This window comes from Ambystoma mexicanum, chromosome 7p, assembly GCF_040938575.1.
Source record: "Ambystoma mexicanum isolate Mex_15411 chromosome 7p, UKY_AmexF1_1, whole genome shotgun sequence".
Classification (NCBI taxonomy): domain Eukaryota; kingdom Metazoa; phylum Chordata; class Amphibia; order Caudata; family Ambystomatidae; genus Ambystoma; species Ambystoma mexicanum.
This window is the reverse complement of record NC_090939.1, coordinates 11,569,049-11,591,490: the sequence shown is the minus strand read 5'-3', so window position 1 is coordinate 11,591,490 and position 22,442 is coordinate 11,569,049. Positions and strand designations below refer to the sequence as shown.

The window sequence follows — 22,442 nt, the reverse complement described above, 5'->3', positions numbered from 1 at the left end:
TGGGGTTTCAGATATTCATGCGTCACTCTAGATACGTACTCGTGACTTCTGAGCGCCCCTAAAGGGGTATCATTACTGACCCAGTCCCATTGTTTAACTCGATGCATTTCAAAGTGTGGTCATTTGTCCCTCTAGTAAAGTCAGGGCACCAACCAATATCGTTATGAAGACTACTCGCCAAAGCATCAAACTGGTCTGTGCCTACGCGTAGAAGGGATTACACCTATACCCAACAGTGCAAGCAATTTACATTTAGGGCGTGTATTAATTTCAATATATAACAGGCCTCTTCTACTAAGAAGCCCAGTTCTGAGAGATATCAACCCCAACTCTAATCTTAAATATTCCATAGGGGTTGATTTACTAAGCCTTAGTATATGTTTCCAAAAGGCTCCTTCAATATGACACAGCCATCGTAGGTCTCTCATAGCCAGCGCCTCTAATCCACATAGCACCGTCGAGTTGAAGCATTGCTTGTAGAGGGTAATACTTCCCTGTAAGGAGAACCCAGCAGTATTTTTAGCAATGTTACATATTAGTTGGGTCATGCGAAGGGCCTTAGTCTTCTTAATGGCCACTATATACTCGTAGGCCCTTCACCCGCTCATCTCTAGCGCCAGGTAGGGATACGATACTACATAATCAACCTTACCAATGGTGGTCTCGAAATCAAGCAGTTTCAGATTTTTAGATGAAACCGCCTCGATCTTAGCGTTGCCTACGTTTACGCACATCTCATTGGCTGCCGCATATTCGATCAATAATTCACACATGGCTTTGGCTCCGATATGGGTGTAATTCATCATTACCAAACCATCGGCATACATCGTACAAGGGACAATGCTGTCACCAACCTTAGGGTGACATCCACGATTTGTCACAATACGAGTTTGCAAATCTGCTGTAAATAAATTATACAGCAGGGGGGCCAATGGGCAACCCTGCTCCCCCCCCTACGTATTGGGATTGCCATAGATAAACTACCTTCTTCACTTTGCGCAGCCATCTCCAAGCAGTTTATTCCACAATAAATTTCTATTGACTCCATCGAATGCCGCTTTAAAGTCGACAAACATCAAATATCAGCAAAATGGAGTTTGGAGATAATATTCGCGCTCAGTGAATCGTATTGGTGAGTAAACCCTTTTTAAACAGATATAACTTCCACTGTCCAATAAAGAATTGTTCTTCCATGTACAAATTCTTTGATGCAAGTAAAGTATATTTATTCCATGTTCTCCAAGAACAGCCGACACGTGTTTCGGCCAGCTTGCTCATTATCACGGCTGAATAATATCATGATTAGCAAATAACCAATATCAAAAATGAAATTGAAAAGTATGAATATACAGCAAAGAAATATAAGATCAATGTCATTCATGTTAGGATAGAAAAATCCTAACATGTCTGACCCCCAGTTTGGGGAAAGCCTCCCACAATGATTATTTAACTTTTTATGGTCAATGTTTATACCAACCCCACTCTCCGGTTTAGGGGGAACTATCTCCATGGTTACTTAAATACCAATCCATGAACAGCAATCGGCCTAAGTGCCCTATGATATTCTAACACATTCATGGCAACCTATTGCACTCATTATTGCACAGGGTTGGACCGGTGTTCCTGCACACTAACTAACCTTCTTAGTAGCGATATATGGGTATTTGATATACACCCCCAATTGTTTTTTGGTGTTCCTTAAGATAACACAATGTATTATTTGTTTGTTGTTTTCAAGATTAGACATCAATTAGATTCATTATTTGAATGCATTTTCTTTCTTTTCCAATATGTTGTCCATGATGCAGGCTCCCTTTTCGTCTCCCACATCTTAAGTGGCACGTGGGATTTATTTTATCATTGAATTTTTCTATCCTAACATGTCTGACATTGATCTTATATTTCTTTGCTGTATATTCATACTTTTCAATTTCATTTGCAATATTGGTTATTTGCTAATAATGATATTATGGAGCCGTGATAACGAGCAAGCTGGCCAAAACACGTGTCGGCTGTTCTTGGAAAACATGGAATAAATATAATTTACTTGCATCAAAGAATTTATACATGGAAGAAAATTCTTAATTGGACGCTGGAAGTTATATCTGTTTAAACAGGGTTTACTCACCAATACGATTCACTGAGCGTGAGTATTATCTCTAAACTCCATTTTGTTTTTCACATAATAAGAACCTTTGTGGGTGGGTTCATTGTTTTGGAGGTTTTTTACTGCCAGTACCCTTTTGATTTTTGAAAATAGAAAATAGCGCATAGTAACTTGTATCACACCCTCGCTCTAATATTTTCAGAAACATCAGATATAGTGGGCACCTACCGGATTGCAGTGTACCTCTTATGAATGAGTCCAATATTCTTAAATTATGAATAGTACAACATCTGGGTCGAAACCCGGTCTGGAGAGGATGTACTTTATTAAACTCGTCGTCCCAGGTCTGGAGCTTCTTCAGGAGTAGAGTGGAGAAAATCTTCCCCGTAACATCCAACAAAGAGAGGAGCCTATCGTTTCTGGCAAGAGCCGGTCTCCCCTCTTAAAGACTGGAAGGAGGGTGGACTGCTGCCATGACACCGGTATTTGCTGTGTCAGGAACACTTTGTCAAATAAAATTCTTAATATATGAGCCCATATGTCAGGGTTCTGTTTTAAAACTGCATTGGCCAGCCCATTAGGGTCTGGCGCCCGCAAAGTTTTAAGTTTAATAATAATCTGGTGGCTATCGTCTTCAACAAAGTTCAGCGACCATCTGAACTGGCTGAGAAGACGCAATGCTCTCGCCCCCTCGCCTCTGAATGTGGTCCTCACATTCTGTTCACGTGTTGGGATTTATTAGTTGTTTACCTCCGCCCCCCTTAGATTTAGCCAACATATTCCAAATATTCCTGTGGTCAGCACTACTGTGAGCAGCAAACATTTTTTGCCAGTTGGCATTAAGGGTAGAACACTACCACCTCCTGAGCCCACGGTGGTACTGTTTATTAATAGCATATACACGCTTTACCAATAGCTGAGCGGCCAAGCCAGAGCTACGTACCATGCGTATTTCTTCCCGCACTAATAACAACATTGTATACCTCTGAAGGCTCACCACAGATAATGCCCCTTCTACAGCGACTTCGATAGTAAGTGCACTGATCCACCTCTCAATCTCGTCGCTATTCATATCAACATCTGGCAAATTGGCGAGCCAGACATCCATTGTCTGGAAATGTCTCACAGTCCAAGCGAAGCGATTACCCGCCTGGTTAGTATGGACATCAATGCCCCCACTGCCAGGTAGCCCAGTGTGCTGAAGATTAATACTCAGTGCTACAAGACTAGGCTCGCTATATTCGATCGGGATAACCCTTGGTCCCTTTGTCACAAGGGAAAATAATAATCTAGGGTAGCTTCCCACTCGCTGCCCCGCCAGGTGCAATTCCCAGGAATATCTCCATGGGATCTAAAAGTTTACATGAGCAGATTCCATTGGTGAAAAAAAGCAACCCATTCCAGGCCATGAGTCCTTGTACACTTTTTAGAAATATTAGCACGTGCAGCAGAAGTGTTATCAGCTGGGCATTTTGCGTTCAAATGTCCGCCCAGTATACAGTGACTGCGCCCCCCTGAGCGGGGCCTTCCACTGGGCCCACCATTATTCCTAGGCAGCGAGTGATAGGAGTGATAAGACTGAGTGGGCAGCTGCCTGTGATGGAAGACTATAGGTTGCAAGCCCAGGGGCATTATAGCACCTGTGCATTAGCACATAGTAGCGATCCTACAGAGGGGGGAGCAAACTCCATCAGCGCCCAGGTCATCCTACTCCCCCACTTCAGGAGCTTCATCTTCAAAGTGTCTTCAGAAGAAATGGCAGCCAACCAGGGCACGGCCGCCCAAAGCCTCGACAGGGCAGATCTGTTGAAAAATGGACTTTGATCTCATCTAATCGTATCGAGGCCCCCAATCTGAGATGAGATTCGATACTACTCCCTGTAGGTACACAAGAGCCACCCGGCACGTGGGCTTTCTCAGTGGTACCAGTGCTGATAGGCATAGAAGCAACCGGATTCACCCAATTGCTGATGGGCGCAAGATTTCAGCCATCGGGCATTGGAATGTCCCTGCTGCAGTGTTCCACCATCCTCTCAATACTGCCCATGCTCCAGGTGGGGGCCATGCTGGCATTAGTCTTTAATGCCTCAAGGGTGTTTCATCATAAGCACCGCCCCATAGTGGCTGTGGGTAGGTGACAATCTGGGGCTCGGCAGCAGGAGTGATCTTGGTTTTGACACCTCCTGGACGGGCCCATTTATTGAGCGGTCCATGCAATAACACTGTACGTCTTGAGCCATCGCCTAATGTTCTCGTGGTCACAGTTGGTGCTTTCGCCATTTTGGATACACCACCCGGAAGTGGCAGGCCTTGAGGTTCAGTAGTTTCCTGGCCAACACTACTGGGCCCCCTCCCTTTAGCAAGTGGTGGGGAATTTTCCTGACCAGTAGTCTCGGGCTCTGGGGAGTGTGCTTTCTTCACAGAGATTCCCGCACATAGTGCTTGGAGAGCGTCCTCCTGCGACGCTGCGGCAATGTTTCCTGAATCTTGTGATCTCCACGAGACATCCAATCCACTAGGCGTCTGGATGCCATCTTTTGTGTCATCTATAGTCACCACAGTCTCGGCCCCCAGAAGATGCCCCAAACTCCTCTCTGCCCTTCTTGGCAAGGTATTGCGCAACTTCTACTATTTCCATAGATGCCAATGGAAGAGATGTGATGGGCAACAGTACGTTTCCAGGCGCATGGGCAAAGCCATTGGGCACATCATGGTGTGAAGAATCCGTTGCTCACAATGAAAACACAGCCTCGGCTTCTGCTAAAAGCTCTGATAATAGGTCACGTGGCTTACTCCCAGTTCCAGTGCCCCTCAGAAGTGAAGAGGGGGCGCAGCAGGGGCTAGCTGACAAGATTTGGGCTAGCTGACAAGAAAATGCAGAGGTTGCATCCCCAAAGATTTGCACCTAATATTTTGGCACAAATTCAACAGGGATCCGTTGTTGTCTAGATAATGTTGTGAGCCTGAAAGTAAAGGGTCTTCAATAGCCTTCGTAGGAGCATTGGACAAGCACAAGGCACTTGTGATAGCCAATTCCACCGGTTCCTTACTTTGGTTGCCTATAGGTCGTAGGGAACTGGCTGCAGCATTGCTGTTCCCTAAGAAGTAAGCTGTGATCCTAGTTTGGTCCCCCTGGCTCGTAGCTCTGCACAATCCACCTTCTTTTTTACCTTTTTTGGGCTTCGGACCATTTGCTTGAATAGGACTCCTTAGCCATTTTCCTTTTGTGGTTGTCTCACTACATAAGCCTCCCCTCAAATAAGATTCAGGCTTCCTGGGGCCGGGGCCCGCACTACATCCAACACTCTCTTCCAAAATACCTTCCTTCTCGAGCCCTTCCCCCAGCTACCTCCAACTCTCCAAGTGTTAGACGCTTCTCCAGGCAGAGAGTGGGGGGTAGATCGCTCTCGTCTGCAGGTGTCTCCCTCTGTAATGGCCTTCCTGTCCCTCTCAAACTTGAGCCGGGCCACCTGAACTTCCAGAAGCAGCTCAAACCTTTCCTCCTCTCCTCGGCTTGCTCTCTCTCCCTCCTCTGCTGACCTACCTGTCTGCTGTACCGAGTGGTTGCTTGGCTACCCTCAGAGTCTCACTAAGTCCAGGCTCTTTCCTGATCAGTCACCCTTGCACTGCCTCTGGGCCTACCACGCACTTAGGGGCTGTAACTGTAACCCTGCAGTCCCTTGTTCTCCTTGCACTACCCAGAGCCGCACTGCCTTGGCTGCACTAACTCAGAGCATTGCTGCCCTGTTCCCCCTCCCTCTCTCTTGCACTTCTCCTACTCGCACTTGCACGATCTGAATGACGCAAGGCCTAGTAAGATTGTTTGTCTTGTCCTCCCTCTATCTTCCCTCCCTTGTCTTGTCGTGCCTAGAAACACTTGTGTGCAGGCGCGTTATAAATGACTTTTATCATATCATATCATTTTATCACAGATGCCCAGAAAAATATACAATGCCGCAGTAAGAAACGGCTAGACTGGCAGCACCCAAATGCCAATCTAGCCAGGTAAATACACTTACCAGGACTGCTTTATCAGTTAAAAAAAAGTCATACCAAACTGAGGAATGACTAGACTGGCTGCACCTAGATGCCTCTCTAGCCACTAATACCACATATCATGCCTGCTTAGCCTAGAAATAGACAACCATTATGATTTATTGCACAATCCCGCCGCACCACACAGCCACTACCCCAACCTCCAAAATCAGCTCCTTGCCCCAGAATTTCCTCCACCTCCCTCTTCCTCGTCCCAGAGATTATGCATGATACTCCTTGCCTCATAGGTAAGTACTGGGATGAGGAAGAGTGGGACTAGGAGTAATGAAGATTACAGGCAGCTAAACCAGTCAAAACTCTTACCTTGAAACACTTGTATATAGGCACGTTATAAATGCCATATCATATCTTATCATATCATACCTCTACCTCATCCAAGTGCTTGTGTATGAGGCATAGTTCCTCAGACACAAGTACTACCTCATACACAAGTACTGGGACGAGGAGGAATAAGGCTAGGAGTAATGAAGAGTACCAATAAGTAGCAAGACATTAAGCACAAGTAGCTGTGCAACACCATTGAGCTGACTGGGTTTCAGCCCCCTCCCCTGAAATTTTGGGCTATGTTTACTCGACCTGGCTGACCTACCGAGTGTTGCCAGACAGAGCAGGACATGGCATCCCCGGGATGGCAAACACCCTGTGCCTCCAGCCCTCTCCCCAGGATGGCAAACACCCTGTGCCCCCTGCCCTCTCCCCAGGATGGCAAACACTCTGTGCCCTCAGTCCTCTCTCCCCAGGATGGCAAACACCCTGTGCCCCCAGCCCTCTCCCCGGGATGGCAAACACCCTGTGCCCCCAGCCCTACACCCTGTGCCTCCAGCCCTCTCCCCGGGATGGCAAACACCCTGTGCCCCCAGCCCTCTCCCCGGGATGGCAAACACCCTGTGCCCCCAGCCCTCTCCCCAGGATGGCAAACACCCTGTGCCTCCAGCCCTCTCCCCAGGATGGCAAACACCCTATGCCCCCAGCCCTACACCCTGTGCCTCCAGCCCTCTCCCAGGGATGGCAAACACCCTGTACCCCCAGCCCTACACCCTGTGCCTCCAGCCCTCTCCCCGGGATGGCAAACACCCTGTGCCCCCAGCCCTCTCCCCAGGATGGCAAATACCCTGTGCCCCAGCCCTACACCCTGTGCCTCCAGCCCTCTCTCCAGGATGGCAAACACCCTGTGCCCCCAGCCCTCTCCCCAGGATGGCAAATACCCTGTGCCCCAGCCCTACACCCTGTGCCTCAAGCCCTCTCCCCGGGATGGCAAACACCCTGTGCCCCCAGTCCTACACCCTGTGTCTCCAGCCCTCTCCCCAGTATGGCAAACACCCTGTGCCCCCAGCCCTACACCATGTGCCTCCAGCCCTCTCCCCGGGATGGCAAACACCCTGTGCCCCCAGCCCTCTCCCCGGGATGGCAAACACACTGTGCCCCAGACTTCTCCCCAGGATGGCAAACACCATGTGCCCTCACCCCTACACCCTGTGCCTCCAGCCCTCTCCCCGGGATGGCAAACACCCTGTGCCCCCAGTCATCTCCCCAGGCTGGCAAACACCCTGTGCCCCAGCCTTCTCCCCAGGATGGCAAACACCCTGTACCCTCAGCCCTCTCTCCCCAGGATGCCAAATACCCTGTGCCCTCAGTCCTCTCTCCCCAGGATGGCAAACACCCTGTGCCCTCAGCCCTCTCTCCCCAGGATGCCAAATACCCTGTGCCCTCAGTCCTCTCTCCCCAGGATGGCAAAAACCCTGTGCCCCCAGTCCTCTCCCCAGGATGGCAAATACCCTGTGCCCTCAGTCCTCTCTCCCCAGGATGGCAAACACCCTGTGCCCCCTGTCCTCTCCCCAGGATGGCAAACACCCTGTGCCCCCTGTCTTCTCCCCAGGATGCCAAACACCCTGTGCCCCCTGTCCTCTCCCCAGGATGGCAAACACCCTGTGCCCCCAGTCCTCTCCCCAGGATGGCAAACACCCTGTGTCCCCTGTCCTCTCCCCAGGATGGAAAACACCCTGTGCCCTCAGTCCTCTCTCCCTAGGATGGCAAACACCCTGTGCCCTCAGCCCTACACCCTGTTCCTCCAGCCCTCTCCCCAGTATGGCAAACACCCTGTGCCCCCAGCCCTACACCATGTGCCTCCAGCCCTCTCCCCGGGATGGCAAACACCCTGTGCCCCCAGCCCTCTCCCCGGGATGGCAAACACACTGTGCCCCAGACTTCTCCCCAGGATGGCAAACACCATGTGCCCTCACCCCTACACCCTGTGCCTCCAGCCCTCTCCCCGGGATGGCAAACACCCTGTGCCCCCAGTCATCTCCCCAGGCTGGCAAACACCCTGTGCCCCAGCCTTCTCCCCAGGATGGCAAACACCCTGTACCCTCAGCCCTCTCTCCCCAGGATGCCAAATACCCTGTGCCCTCAGTCCTCTCTCCCCAGGATGGCAAACACCCTGTGCCCTCAGCCCTCTCTCCCCAGGATGCCAAATACCCTGTGCCCTCAGTCCTCTCTCCCCAGGATGGCAAAAACCCTGTGCCCCCAGTCCTCTCCCCAGGATGGCAAATACCCTGTGCCCTCAGTCCTCTCTCCCCAGGATGGCAAACACCCTGTGCCCCCTGTCCTCTCCCCAGGATGGCAAACACCCTGTGCCCCCTGTCTTCTCCCCAGGATGCCAAACACCCTGTGCCCCCTGTCCTCTCCCCAGGATGGCAAACACCCTGTGCCCCCAGTCCTCTCCCCAGGATGGCAAACACCCTGTGTCCCCTGTCCTCTCCCCAGGATGGAAAACACCCTGTGCCCTCAGTCCTCTCTCCCTAGGATAGCAAACACCCTGTGCCCTCAGCCCTACACCCTGTTCCTCCAGCCCTCTCCCCGGGATGGCAAACACCCTGTGCCCCTAGTCCTCTCCCCAGGATGGCAAACACCCTGTGCCCCCTGTCCTCTCCCCAGGATGGCAAACACTCTGTGCTCCCTGTCCTCTCCCCAGGATGGCAAACACCCTGTGCTCCCTGTCCTCTCCCCAGGATAGCAAACACTCTGTGCCCCCAGCCCTCTCCCCGGGATGGCAAACACACTGTGCCCCAGCCTTCTCCCCAGGATGGCAAACACCCTGTGCCTTCAGCCCTCTCTCCCCAGGATGCCAAATACCATGTGCCCTCAGTCCTCTCTCCCCAGGATGGCAAACACCCTGTGCCCCCAGTCCTCTCCCCAGGATGGCAAACACCCTGTGCCCCCTGTCCTCTCCCCAGGATGGCAAATATCCTGTGCCCTCAGTCCTCTCTCCCCAGGATGGCAAACACCCTGTGCCCCCAGTCCTCTCTCCCCAGGATGGCAAACACCCTGTGCCCCCAGCCCTCTCCCCGGGATGGCAAACACACTGTGCCCCAGCCTTCTCCCCAGGATGGCAAACACCCTGTGCCCTCACCCCTACACCCTGTGCCTCCAGCCCTTCCCCGGAATGGCAAACACCCTGTGCCCCAGTCATCGCCCAGGCTGGCAAACACCCTGTGCCCCAGCCTTCTCCCCAGGATGGCAAACACCCTGTGCCCTCAGCCCTCTCTCCCCAGGATGCCAAATACCCTGTGCCCTCAGTCCTCTCTCCCCAGGATGGCAAACACCCTGTGCCCTCAGCCCTCTCTCCCCAGGATGCCAAATACCATGTGCCCTCAGTCCTCTCTCCCCAGGATGGCAAACACCCTGTGTCCCCAGTCCTCTCCCCAGGATGGCAAATACTCTGTGCCCTCAGTCCTCTTTCCCCAGGATGGCAAACACCCTGTGCCCTCTGTCTTCTCCCCAGGATGGTAAACACCCTGTGCCCCCTGTCCTCTCCCCAGGATGGCAAACACCCTGTGTCCCCTGTCCTCTCCCCAGGATGGTAAACACCCTGTGCCCTCAGTCCTCTCTCCCTAGGATGGCAAACACCCTGTGCCCTCAGCCCTACACCCTGTGCCTCCAGCCCTCTCCCCGGGATGGCAAACACCCTGTGCCCCCACTCCTCTCCCCAGTATGGCAAACACCCTGTGCCCCCTGTCCTCTCCCCAGGATGGCAAACACCCTGTGCTCCCTGTCCTCTCCCCAGGATGGCAAACACCCTGTGCTCCCTGTCCTCTCCCCAGGAAGGCAAACACCCTGTGCCCCCAGTCCTCTCCCCAGGATGGCAAACACCCTGTGCCCCCTGTCCTCTCCCCAGGATGACAAACACCCTGTGCCCTCAGTCCTCTCTCCCCAGGATGGCAAACACCCTGTGCGCACAGTCCTCTCTCCCCAGGATGGCAAACACCCTGTGCCCCCTGTCCTCTCCCCAGGATGCCAAACACCCTGTGCTCCCTGTCCTCTCCCCAGGATGGCAAACACCCTGTGCCCCCTGTCCTCTCCCCAGGATGGCAAACACCCTGTGCCCCCTGTCCTCTCTCCAGGATGGCAAACACCCTGTGCCCCCAGTCCTCTCCCCAGGATGGCAAACACCCTGTGTCCCCTGTACTCTCCCCAGGATGGCAAACACCCTGTGCCCTCAGTCCTCCCTCCCTAGGATGGCAAGCACCCTGTGCCCTCAGCCCTACACCCTGTGCCTCCAGCCCTCTCCCCGGGATGGCAAACACCATGTGCCCCCAGTCCTCTCCCCAGGATGGCAAACACCCTGTGCCCCCTGTCCTGATGGCTAACACCCTGTGTTCCCTGTCCTCTCCCCAGGATGGCAAACACCCTCTGCCCCCAGTCCTCTCCCCAGGATGGCAAACACCCGGTGCCCCTGTCCTCTCCCCAGGATGGCAAACACCCTGTGCCCTCAGTCCTCTCTCCCCAGGATGGCAAACACCCGTGCCCCCAGTCCTCTCTCCCCAGGATGGCAAACACCCTGTGCCCCCTGTCCTCTCCCCAGGATGGCAAACACCCTGTGCCCCCAGTCCTCTCCCCAGGATGGCAAGCACCCTGTGCCCCCTGTCCTCTCCCCAGGATGGCAAACACCCTGTGCCCCCAGCCCTCTTCCCGGGATGGCAAACACACTGTGCCCCAGCCTTCTCCCCAGGATGGCAAACACCCTGTGCCCTCACCCCTACACCCTGTGCCTCCAGCCCTCTCCCCGGGATGGCAAACACCCTGTGCCCCCAGTCATCTCCCTAGGCTGGCAAACACCCTGTGCCCCAGCCTTCTCCCCAGGATGGCAAACACCCTGTGCCCTCAGCCCTCTCTCCCCAGGATGCCAAATACCCTGTGCCCTCAGTCCTCTCTCCCCAGGATGGCAAACACCCTGTGCCCTCAGCCCTCTCTCCCCAGGATGCCAAATACCATGTGCCCCCTGTCCTCTCCCCAGGATGGCAAACACCCTGTGCCCTCAGTCCTCTCTCCCCAGGATGGCAAACACCCTGTGCCCCCAGTCCTCTCCCCAGGATGGCAAACACCCTGTGCCCCCTGTCCTCTCCCCAGGATGGCAAACACCCTGTGCCCCCTGTCCTCTCCCCAGGATGGTAAAAACCCTGTGCCCCCAGTCCTTTCTCCCCAGGATGGCAAACACCCTGTGCCCCCAGCCCTCTCCCCAGAATGGCAAACACCCTGTGCCCCCAGCCCTCTCCCCAGAATGGCAAACACCCTGTGCCCCCTGTCCTCTCCCCAGGATGGCAAACACCCTGTGCCCCCTGTCCTCTCCCCAGGATGGCAAACACCCTGTGCCCCCTGTCCTCTCCCCAGGATGGCAAACACCCTGTGCCCCCTGTCCTCTCCCCAGGATGGTAAAAACCCTGTGCCCCCAGTCCTTTCTCCCCAGGATGGCAAACACCCTGTGCCCCCAGCCCTCTCCCCAGAATGGCAAACACCCTGTGCCCCCTGTCCTCTCCCCAGGATGGCAAACACCCTGTGCCCCCTGTCCTCTCCCCAGGATGGCAAACACCCTGTGCCCCCTGTCCTCTCCCCAGGATGGCAAACACCCTGTGCCCCCTGCCCTCTCCCCAGGATGGTAAACACCCTGTGCCCCCAGACCTCTCTCCCCAGGATGGCAAACACCCTGTGTCCCCAGCCCTCTCCCCAGGATGGTAAAAACCCTGTGCCCCCGGTCCTCTCCCCAGGATGGCAAACACCCTGTGCCCCCTGTCCTCTCCCCAGGATGGCAAACACCCTGTGCCCCCTGTCCTCTCCCCAGGATGGCAAACACCCTGTGCCCCCTGTCCTCTCCCCAGGATGGCAAACACCCTGTGCCCCCTGCCCTCTCCCCAGGATGGTAAACACCCTGTGCCCCCAGACCTCTCTCCCCAGGATGGCAAACACCCTGTGTCCCCAGCCCTCTCCCCAGGATGGTAAAAACCCTGTGCCCCCTGTCCTCTCCCCAGGATGGCAAACACCCTGCGCCCCCTGTCCTCTCCCCAGGATGGCAAACACCCTGTGCCCCCTGTCCTCTCCCCAGGATGGCAAACACCCTGTGCCCCCTGTCCTCTCCCCAGGATGGCAAACACCCTGTGCCCCCTGTCCTCTCTCCCTAGGAAGGCAAACACCCTGTGCCCCCTGTCCTCTCCCCAGGATGGCAAACACCCTGTGCCCCCTGTCCTCTCCCCAGGATGGCAAACACCCTGTGCCCCCTGTCCTCTCCCCAGGAAGGCTGCGCCCTGTGCCCCCTGTCCTCTCCCCAGGATGGCAAACACCCTGTGCCCCCTGTCCTCTCCCCAGGATGGCTGCGCCCTGTGTCCCCTGTCCTCTCCCAAGGATGGCAAACACCCTGTGCCCCCTGCCCTCTCCCCAGGATGGTAAAAACCCTGTGCCCCCGGTCCTCTCCCCAGGATGGCAAACACCCTGTGCCCCCTGTCCTCTCCCCAGGATGGCAAACACCCTGTGCCCCCTGTCCTCTCCCCAGGATGGCAAACACCCTGTGCCCCCTGTCCTCTCTCCCTAGGAAGGCAAACACCCTGTGCCCCCTGTCCTCTCCCCAGGATGGCAAACACCCTGTGCCCCCTGTCCTCTCTCCCTAGGAAGGAAAACACCCTGTGCCCCCTGACCTCTCCCCAGGATGGCAAACACCCTGTGCCCCCTGTCCTCTCCCCAGGATGGCAAACACCCTGTGCCCCCTGCCCTCTCCCCAGGATGGTAAACACCCTGTGCCCCCAGACCTCTCTCCCCAGGATGGCAAACACCCTGTGTCCCCAGCCCTCTCCCCGGGATGGTAAAAACCCTGTGCCCCCGGTCCTCTCCCCAGGATGGCAAACACCCTGTGCCCCCTGTCCTCTCCCCAGGATGGCAAACAGCCTGTGCCCCCTGTCCTCTCCCCAGGATGGCAAACACCCTGTGCCCCCTGTCCTCTCTCCCTAGGAAGGCAAACACCCTGTGCCCCCTGTCCTCTCCCCAGGATGGCAAACACCCTGTGCCCCCTGTCCTCTCCCCAGGATGGTAAACACCATGTGCCCCCTGTCCTCTCCCCAAGATGGCTGCGCCCTCTCTGAGCTTCTCTTTCATAGCATCTCAGACCGGACACTGAGTGCAAGGGGACCCCATTCCTCCTATTGCTTCCAAGGCCTTCCTTGATTGGCTCTCAGCTTTATAGATCCTCTCTCTTTCTTCTAGATCGACATGTCATCCACCCCTTCCATGAACGGCAACGGCACCCCCCCAGAGTTCTGCCCAGTTCCTGTCGTCCAACTGATCCAGCAATGGGAGGAGACCCTCAAACCGGAGAACCTGGAGCCTTCAAACCACAACATCACGAGGAGTCGGGGGCAGAGCACATCCTGGAAGCCAGCAGGAAGGTGCCCGGTGCAGAATGGGGATGAATGGGTGCCCCCCAGCACCCCAAGCAGATGCACCTGGAGGGCAGGAAGGCCCCTGTCTGAGTCCCCCCACCACTACCAGAAGAAAGCCATGTGAGTACTCCGCCCTGACCCGCCGCTCTCAGGAAGCTCTCTAGCCTTATTCTTCACTTAAGGTTTTGCTAAATGTTACATTTCACCCTTCTGATGCATCAGAGCAAGGAACGGGGGAAGGCCTGAGTCAGGCCAGTCCTGATGCACGAGAGCAATGAATGGGGGAAGGCCTGAGGCAGGCCAGTCCTGATGCATCAGAGCAAGGACCGGGGGAAGGCCTGAGTCAGGCCAGTCCTGATGCATGAGAGCAATGAATGGGGGAAGGCCTGAGGCAGGCCAGTCCTGATGCATGAGAGCAGGGAACGGGGGAAGGCCTGAGTCAAGCCAGTCCTAATGCATGAGAGCAATGAACGGGGAAAGGCCTGAGGCAGGCCAGTCCTGATGCATCAGAGCAATGAACGGGGGAAGGCCTGAGTCAGGCCAGTCCTGATGCATGAGAGCAATGAACGGGGGAAGGCCTGAGGCAGGCCAGTCCTTATGCATGAGAGCAATGAACGGGGAAAGGTCTGAGGAAGGCCAGTCCTGATGCATGAGAGCAATGAACGGGGGAAGGCCTGAGGCAGGCCAGTCCTGATGCATGAGAGCAATGAACGGGGAAAGGCCTGAGGCAGGCCAGTCCTGAGGTCTGGGCACAGACCTAGGAAGCCCTGGGGGCAGGCCAGTCCCAAAGATCACAGCATGGCACGGGGAAGCCCTGGGGGCCGCCCGGCCCCGATGATCAGAGCATTGAACGGGGAGGCACTGGGGACAGGCCAGTCTAGAAGATCAGAGCATGGAACTGGGAAGCCTTTGGGGCAGCCCAGTCCTGACTATCAGAGCATGGAATGGAGGAAGCAGTGAGGGCAAGCCAGTCCTGAAGATTGGGGAAGCCCTGGGGGCAGGCCAGTCCTGAAGTCTGGGTGCAGAACTAGGAAGCCCTGGGGGCAGGCCAGTCCCAAAGATCAGAGCATGGAACGAGGAAGGCCTGGGGGCTGCCCAGTGCTGAAGACCAGAGCATGGAAAGGGGGAAGCACTGGGGGCAGGCCAGTCTTGAATTTCAGAGCATGGAACGGAGGAAGCAGTGAGGGGAGGCCAGTCCTGAATATCAGAGCATGGAATGGGGGAAGCTCTGGGGCAGGCCAGTCCTGAAGACCAGAGCATGGAACGGGGAAGCCCTGGGGGCAGGCAGGCCAGTCCTAAAGATCAGAGCATGGAATGGGGGAAGCACTGGGGGCAGGCCAGTCCTAAAGTCTGGGTGCGGACCCAGGAAGCCCTTCAGGGCAGTCCGAAGACCACACCATTGAATGGGGGAAGGACTGGGGGCAGGCCAGTCCTGAAGATCAGAGCATGGAAAGGGGAGAGCCCTGGAGGAAGGCCAGTACTGAAGTCTGGGTGCGGACCAAGGAAGCCGTGGGGGCATGCCAGTCCCAAAGATCAGAGCAGGAATGAGGGAAGCCCTGGGGGCAGGCCAGTCCTGAAGATCAGAGCATGGAACAGGGGAAGCTCTGGGGTCAAGCCAGTCCTGAAGAGTGGGTTCAGACCTAGGAAGCTCTAGGGGCAGCCCAGTCCCGAAGATCAGAGCAAGGAATGAGGGAAGCCCTGGGGGCAGGCCAGTCCTGAAGACTGGATGCAGACCTAGGAAGCCCTGCGGGCAGCCCAGTCTTGAATACCATAGCATGGAACAGGGGAAGCACTGGGGGCAGGCCAGTGCTGAAGATCAGAGCATGGAACGGGGGAAGCCCTGGGGGCAGGCCAGTCCTGAAGATCAGAGCATGGAAAGAGGGAAGCCCTGGGGGCAAGGCAGTCCTGAAGTCTGTGTGCAGACCTGGGAAGCCCTGGGGGCAGGCCAGTCCTGAAGTCTGGGTGCAGACCAGTGAAGTGCTGGGGGCAGCCCATTTCTGAAGTTCAGAGGATGGAATGGGGGAAGCCCTGGGCGCAGGCCAGTCCTGAAGATCAGAGTATGGAATGGGTAAGCCCTGGGGGCAGGCCAGTCCTGAAGATCAGAGCATGGAACGGGAGAAGCCCTGGTGGCAGGCCAGTCCTCAATATCAGAGCATGGAACAGGGAAACTCTGGGGGCAGGCCAGTCCTGAAGTCTGGGTGCAGACCAGGGACGCCCTGGGCGCAGCCCAGTCCTGAAGATCAGTGCATGGAATGGGGGAAGGCCTGGGGGCAGGCCAGTCCTGAAGATCAGAGCATGGAATGGGGAAGCCCTGGGGGTAGGCCAGTCCTGAAGACCAGAGCATGGAATGCGGGAAGCCCTGGGGCAGGCCAGTCCTAAAGACTAGAGCATGGAATGGGGGAAGCCCTGGGGCAGGCCAGTACTGAAGATCAGAGCATGGAACAATGAAAGCCCTGGGAGCAGGCCAGTCCTGAAGTCTGGGTGCAGACTAGGGAAGCCCTGTGGGCAGCCCAGTTCTAAAGATCAGCGCATGGAATGGGGGAAGCCCTGGGGACAGGCCTGTCCTGAACTTTGTGCGCAAATCTGGGTGTTGGAGCCTGCTTGCTTTGGTCATCCTTCGAGAGTGTGTCAAAGCAATGGTGAGCCCGCGAGAAGGTTGGTGGGCGTGGGGGGTAGGCACTGATTCCCAGAACTTGCCATAAAGTGGCAAGTAGTGGGGCCAGTCCTGCTCATGTTCATAGTCAGATAAGGGAAAGGGAAATAAGAGTCAGTGGGTGCAGTAAACATGTGAGGAGCCTGGGGTCAGGGAGGGGACAGATCCAGGGGTTTTGAGAGTTTTGACACAGGAAATAGATCTGAAGAGGAGAGTCCTCCGACTGTGTCTGTCTGCGTCCTCTGTTTACACCAGGATGGTAAAATGGTGCATAGGGCGTTACCAGGATGGTAAAATGGTGCATAGGGCGTTACCAGGATGGTAAGATGGTGCATAGGGCGTTGCCAGGATGGTAAGATGGTGCATATGGCGTTGCCAGGATGGTAAGATGGTGCATAGGGCGTTGACGCAACTACTCTGTCTTTGTTGCAACCCATTCAAGGGTTCAGGTCTTTTGCGCGTCCACTGGGGTCAAGTGAACCTTCCATGTTCTGCAGTAGAGAGCAAGAAGCAGAGGTACCCCAAGTAACAGTGAGCAAGAAGCAGAGGTACCCCGAGTAACAGTGAGCAAGAGGCAGGGGTACCCCAAGTAGCTTTGAGCAAGAAGCAGAAGTACCCTGAGTAACAGTGAGCAAGAATCAGGGGTACTCTGAGTAACAGTGAGCATGGAGCGGAGGTACCGAGTAACAGTGACCAAGAAGCAGAGGTACCCCCAAGTAACAGTGAGCAAGGAGCGGAGGTACCCGAGTAACAGTGAGCAAGAAACAAAGGCACCCCGAGTAACAGTGAGCAAGCAGCAGGGGTACCCGAGTAACAGTTAGCAAGAAGCAGGGGTACCCCGAGTAACAGTGAGCAAGAAACAGAGGCACCCAGAGTAACAGTGAGCAAGAAGCAGAGGTACCCAAGTTACACTGAGCAAGAAGCAGAGGTACCCGAGTAACAGTGAGCAAGAAGCAGGGGTACCCGAGTAAAAGTTAGCAAGAAGCAGGGGTACCCCGAGTAACAGTGAGCAAGAAGCGGAGGTACCCAAGTAACAGTGAGCAAGGGTACCCCAAGTAACAGTCATCGAGTCTGCATGGCCATGGCACACACTATACCCGTCACAGCGCCCCCGGGGTAAGTGAGAGACGTGATTCTCCGCAAGTCTCATGGGACGGGCTGAGCCTCGGCTCACCACTCCTTTCAAAGGCTCCGCCTGACCAGGCGGAGCCCAATTTCCACCCATGCCTGTCTGCCTCTGCAGCCGCAGAAGCCTCTGGATGCACAAAACACAAGAAATACAACTATGGAGCGCCACCGGCCCTCCACCGCCAGCATAAGAAGCCAACAATTATCCAGGTGACGTTATCCACTAGAGGGCGCTACAACCTGCAGTGTGAGGGGCTCAGTGTAGATCTGTGAGGAGCAGATCACTCTAGGACAGTGGTCTTCAAACTGTTTTTGCCTGGGCCACCCTTGAGCAAAATGTGAGCAGGCCGGACCCCCCCATATAGACAGTGTGCACAGACGGCTATGAACTATTGAGCGCCGTCACCGCACCCTACTCCCAGTATAGTCCCTGGACTCCCCCACCTGCTCCTACCCAGTCCCTGGGCTCTCCCAACCCCATCACAGACCCTGGGCTCTCCCCACCCTGCTCCCACCACAGTCCCTGGGCTCCCCCCATCGCCGTTCCCAACACAGTCTGAGGGCCAGTGGCGGCTGGTGAATTTTTTAAGTGGAGGGGCATAAATATTTCCCACAAAAATGCCACAGCGACCGAGCGCAGTGAGGGAGACCGGACCAATCAAGTGGTATTCCAGGGGTTTTCTCCTGTGACTGTTTTTCAAATAATGGTTTAAATGTTGTTTTAGAGCATACTTTCAAAGAAATTGGTAAAAAGCCAAACAATTTGCAATTGGCACTGGGAGGGCAAAGGGGGAAAGCATGGTATTTTTGACTGGGCATCTATGATAGAAATCCAGTAAAACAAATACCATCCCTGTCTCCTGGGCTCCACAGCGCCTCAGAAGGAGCGCCGATTTTGGCAGGTGGGTAGGGGAATTGTGCAACACAGGCATTTTTAAATGTCCCCCACGCTACCCCCCGCTTGCCGAAATCAGCTCAACGGACCAAAACAAACACACACACATTTACACAGCAATCACTATCATTCATACAAGCACCATCACCATACACTCACTCATAACACAAGCATACACGCATCCATACACATTTAAATAAAAAATAATTGAACATGAACGTACCTTCTGCAGGGGCCTGCGTGTGGGTGCTGAAATGCTCCAGGTTGCTCTGTCCGTGTGTGCGAGGAGGCGCAGGAGCTCGCCCACGCACATACAGACATGCAGTGCCACAGCCAACATTACCAATGAGCTATGCAAGGCTGGCGAAGCAAAACGCCCCCGCGTTGCATGGCTAAGTGAGCATGTGCTGCTGGGGAACTGAACTGTCAAAGGGAAACAGTGTTTCCATTTGACAGTTCTGCAAGCCCAAGAGCACCCCCTCCGCTGGAAAAAGCAGCTGAGGGAGTGCTCAGTGTTTCACTGGGCTGGCTCCTCGGCTCCTCCATAATGGTGAAGGGGCCACTGGATGGATGTCCTCTCACCCATTATGGATGAGCTGGCAGGCTCGGACTGCCCTATAGGGCAATGGGACAATGACAATACCAAAAATGCTAAATGCTAGTGTAGGCCAGTCATAATGGGCCACTTTTCGGGCCAATGTGGGCCAGTTTGAGGAGTTACTTCACTATGCAGCTGGTAGTTTTGACCATTGTTGCTGAATATTCTTCAAATATCACAATCTGCTTACTTTTAACAAAAAACACCCCCTTGGGTACTTTTCAAACAGTCTGGGATTAAAGGAATGAATGTCCATATGCAACCGCGGGCCACTTTTTCATTGGTGCCTGAGACAGTTTTATGGTCCAGTCCGACCATGTGAGCCGTCCCTGCCCATTTCCTCCAATCTAAAAAAATAATAACATTAATAAATAAATAAAAAGATATATATTTTTTTTACATTTCATGCTGGGTTCTCGCGCCTCCCCTGTGATGGGGCCCCGCTCCCCCCCCTCAGGGGTGCGCCCCACAGTTTGAAGACCTCTGCTCTAGGAGTCACTAAATAGGTACCATGAGGAATTGAACACTGTAATGGACAGCAGACAGGGGACCGTGAAACACGGGTAACAATGGAAGCAGGTTCAGGGGGTTGAGGCATAATGAGGGTCAGCAGGCAGAGGGGAAGATGGCAGCAGGCAGAGGGGAAGATGGCAGCAGGCAGAGGGGATGATGGCAGCAGGCAGAGGGGAAGATGGCAGCAGGCAGAGGGGAAGATGGCAGCAGGCAGAGGGGAAGATGGCAGCAGGCAGAGGGGAAGATGGCAGCAGGCAGAGGGGAAAGATGGCAGCAGGCAGAGGGGAAAGATGGCAGCAGGCAGAGGGGAAGATGGCAGCAGGCAGAAGGGAAGATGGCAGCAGGCAGAGGGGAAAGATGGCAGCAGGCAGAGGGGAAAAGTGGCAGGCAGAGGGGAAAGGTGGCAGCAGGCAGAGGGGAGGATGGCAGCAGGCAGAGGGGAAGGCGGCAGCAGGCAGAGGGGATGATGGCAGCAGGCAGAGGGGATGATGGCAGCAGGCAGAGGGGAAGATGGCAGCAGGCAGAGGGGAAGATGGCAGCAGGCAGAGGGGATGATGGCAGCAGGCAGAGGGGAAGATGGCAGCAGGCAGAGGGGAAGATTGCAGCAGGCAGAGGGGAAAGATGGCAGCAGGCAGAGGGGATGATGGCAGCAGGCAGAGGGGATGATGGCAGCAGGCAGAGGGGAAAGATGGCAGCAGGCAGAGGGGATGATGGCAGCAGGCAGAGGGGAAGATGGCAGCAGGCAGAGGGGAAAGATGGCAGCAGGCAGAGGGGATGATGGCAGCAGGCAGAGGGGAAGATGGCAGCAGGCAGAGGGGAAAGATGGCAGCAGGCAGAGGGGATGATGGCAGCAGGCAGAGGGGAAGGTGGCAGCAGGCAGAGGGGAAGATGGCAGCAGGCAGAGGGGAAGATGGCAGCAGGCAGAGGGGAAAGATGGCAGCAGGCAGAGGGGATGATGGCAGCAGGCAGAGGGGATGATGGCAGCAGGCAGAGGGGAAAGATGGCAGCAGGCAGAGGGGATGATGGCAGCAGGCAGAGGGGAAGATGGCAGCAGGCAGAGGGGAAAGATGGCAGCAGGCAGAGGGGATGATGGCAGCAGGCAGAGGGGAAGATGGCAGCAGGCAGAGGGGTAGATGGCAGCAGGCAGAGGGGAAAGATTGCAGCAGGCAGAGGGGAAGATGGCAGCAGGCAGAGGGGAAGATGGCAGCAGGCAGAGGGGAAGATGGCAGCAGGCAGAGGGGAAAGATGGCAGCAGGCAGAGGGGAAAGATGGCAGCAGGCAGAGGGGATGATGGCAGCAGGCAGAGGGGATGATGGCAGCAGGCAGAGGGGAAAGATGGCAGCAGGCAGAGGGGATGATGGCAGCAGGCAGAGGGGATGATGGCAGCAGGCAGAGGGGAAAGATGGCAGCAGGCAGAGGGGATGATGGCAGCAGGCAGAGGGGAAGATGGCAGCAGGCAGAGGGGAAAGATGGCAGCAGGCAGAGGGGATGATGGCAGCAGGCAGAGGGGAAGATGGCAGCAGGCAGAGGGGAAAGATGGCAGCAGGCAGAGGGGATGATGGCAGCAGGCAGAGGGGAAGGTGGCAGCAGGCAGAGGGGAAGATGGCAGCAGGCAGAGGGGAAGATGGCAGCAGGCAGAGGGGAAGATGGCAGCAGGCAGAGGGGAAAGATGGCAGCAGGCAGAGGGGATGATGGCAGCAGGCAGAGGGGAAGATGGCAGCAGGCAGAGGGGAAAGATGGCAGCAGGCAGAGGGGATGATGGCAGCAGGCAGAGGGGAAGATGGCAGCAGGCAGAGGGGAAAGATGGCAGCAGGCAGAGGGGATGATGGCAGCAGGCAGAGGGGAAGGTGGCAGCAGGCAGAGGGGAAGATGGCAGCAGGCAGAGGGGAAGATGGCAGCAGGCAGAGGGGAAGATGGCAGCAGGCAGAGGGGAAAGATGGCAGCAGGCAGAGGGGAAAGGTGGCAGGCAGAGGGGAAGATGGCAGCAGGCAGAGGGGAAAGATGGCAGCAGGCAGAGGGGAAGATGGCAGCAGGCAGAGGGGAAGATGGCAGCAGGCAGAGGGGAAAGATGGCAGCAGGCAGAGGGGAAAGATGGCAGCAGGCAGAGGGGATGATGGCAGCAGGCAGAGGGGAAGATGGCAGCAGGCAGAGGGGAAAGATGGCAGCAGGCAGAGGGGATGATGGCAGCAGGCAGAGGGGAAGGTGGCAGCAGGCAGAGGGGAAGATGGCAGCAGGCAGAGGGGAAGATGGCAGCAGGCAGAGGGGAAGATGGCAGCAGGCAGAGGGGAAGATGGCAGCAGGCAGAGGGGAAAGATGGCAGCAGGCAGAGGGGAAAGGTGGCAGGCAGAGGGGAAGATGGCAGCAGGCAGAGGGGAAAGATGGCAGCAGGCAGAGGGGAAGATGGCAGCAGGCAGAGGGGAAGATGGCAGCAGGCAGAGGGGAAAGATGGCAGCAGGCAGAGGGGAAGATGGCAGCAGGCAGAAGGGAAGATGGCAGCAGGCAGAGGGGAAAGATGGCAGCAGGCAGAGGATAAAAGTGGTAGGCAGAGGGGAAAGGTGGCAGCAGGCAGAGGGGAGGATGGCAGCAGGCAGAGGGGAAGGCGGCAGCAGGCAGAGAGGAAGGTGGCAGCAGGCAGAGGGGAGGATAGCAGCAGGCAGAGGGGAAGACGGCAGCAGGCAGAGGGAAAGGTGGCAGCAGGCAGAGGGGAGGACGGCAGCAGGCAGAGGGGAAGACAGCAGCAGGCAGAGGGGAAGACGCCAGCAGGCAGAGGGGAAGGTGGCAGCAGGCAGAGG

The 22,442-nt window shown here is 55.9% G+C and overlaps 1 protein-coding gene across 2 annotated transcripts in view; it reads left to right on the top strand.

The window, feature by feature from the left end:
* Positions 1–22,442, top strand: part of LOC138525616 (cystathionine beta-synthase-like) — a 215,315-nt gene that overhangs the window by 52,016 nt on the left and 140,857 nt on the right. For both annotated transcript variants that reach the window (XM_069635662.1, XM_069635663.1), the window contains exon 2: positions 13,688–13,983. In XM_069635662.1, the coding sequence (XP_069491763.1) occupies positions 13,688–13,983 (296 nt within the window). The remainder of the gene's footprint in view (positions 1–13,687; positions 13,984–22,442) is intronic.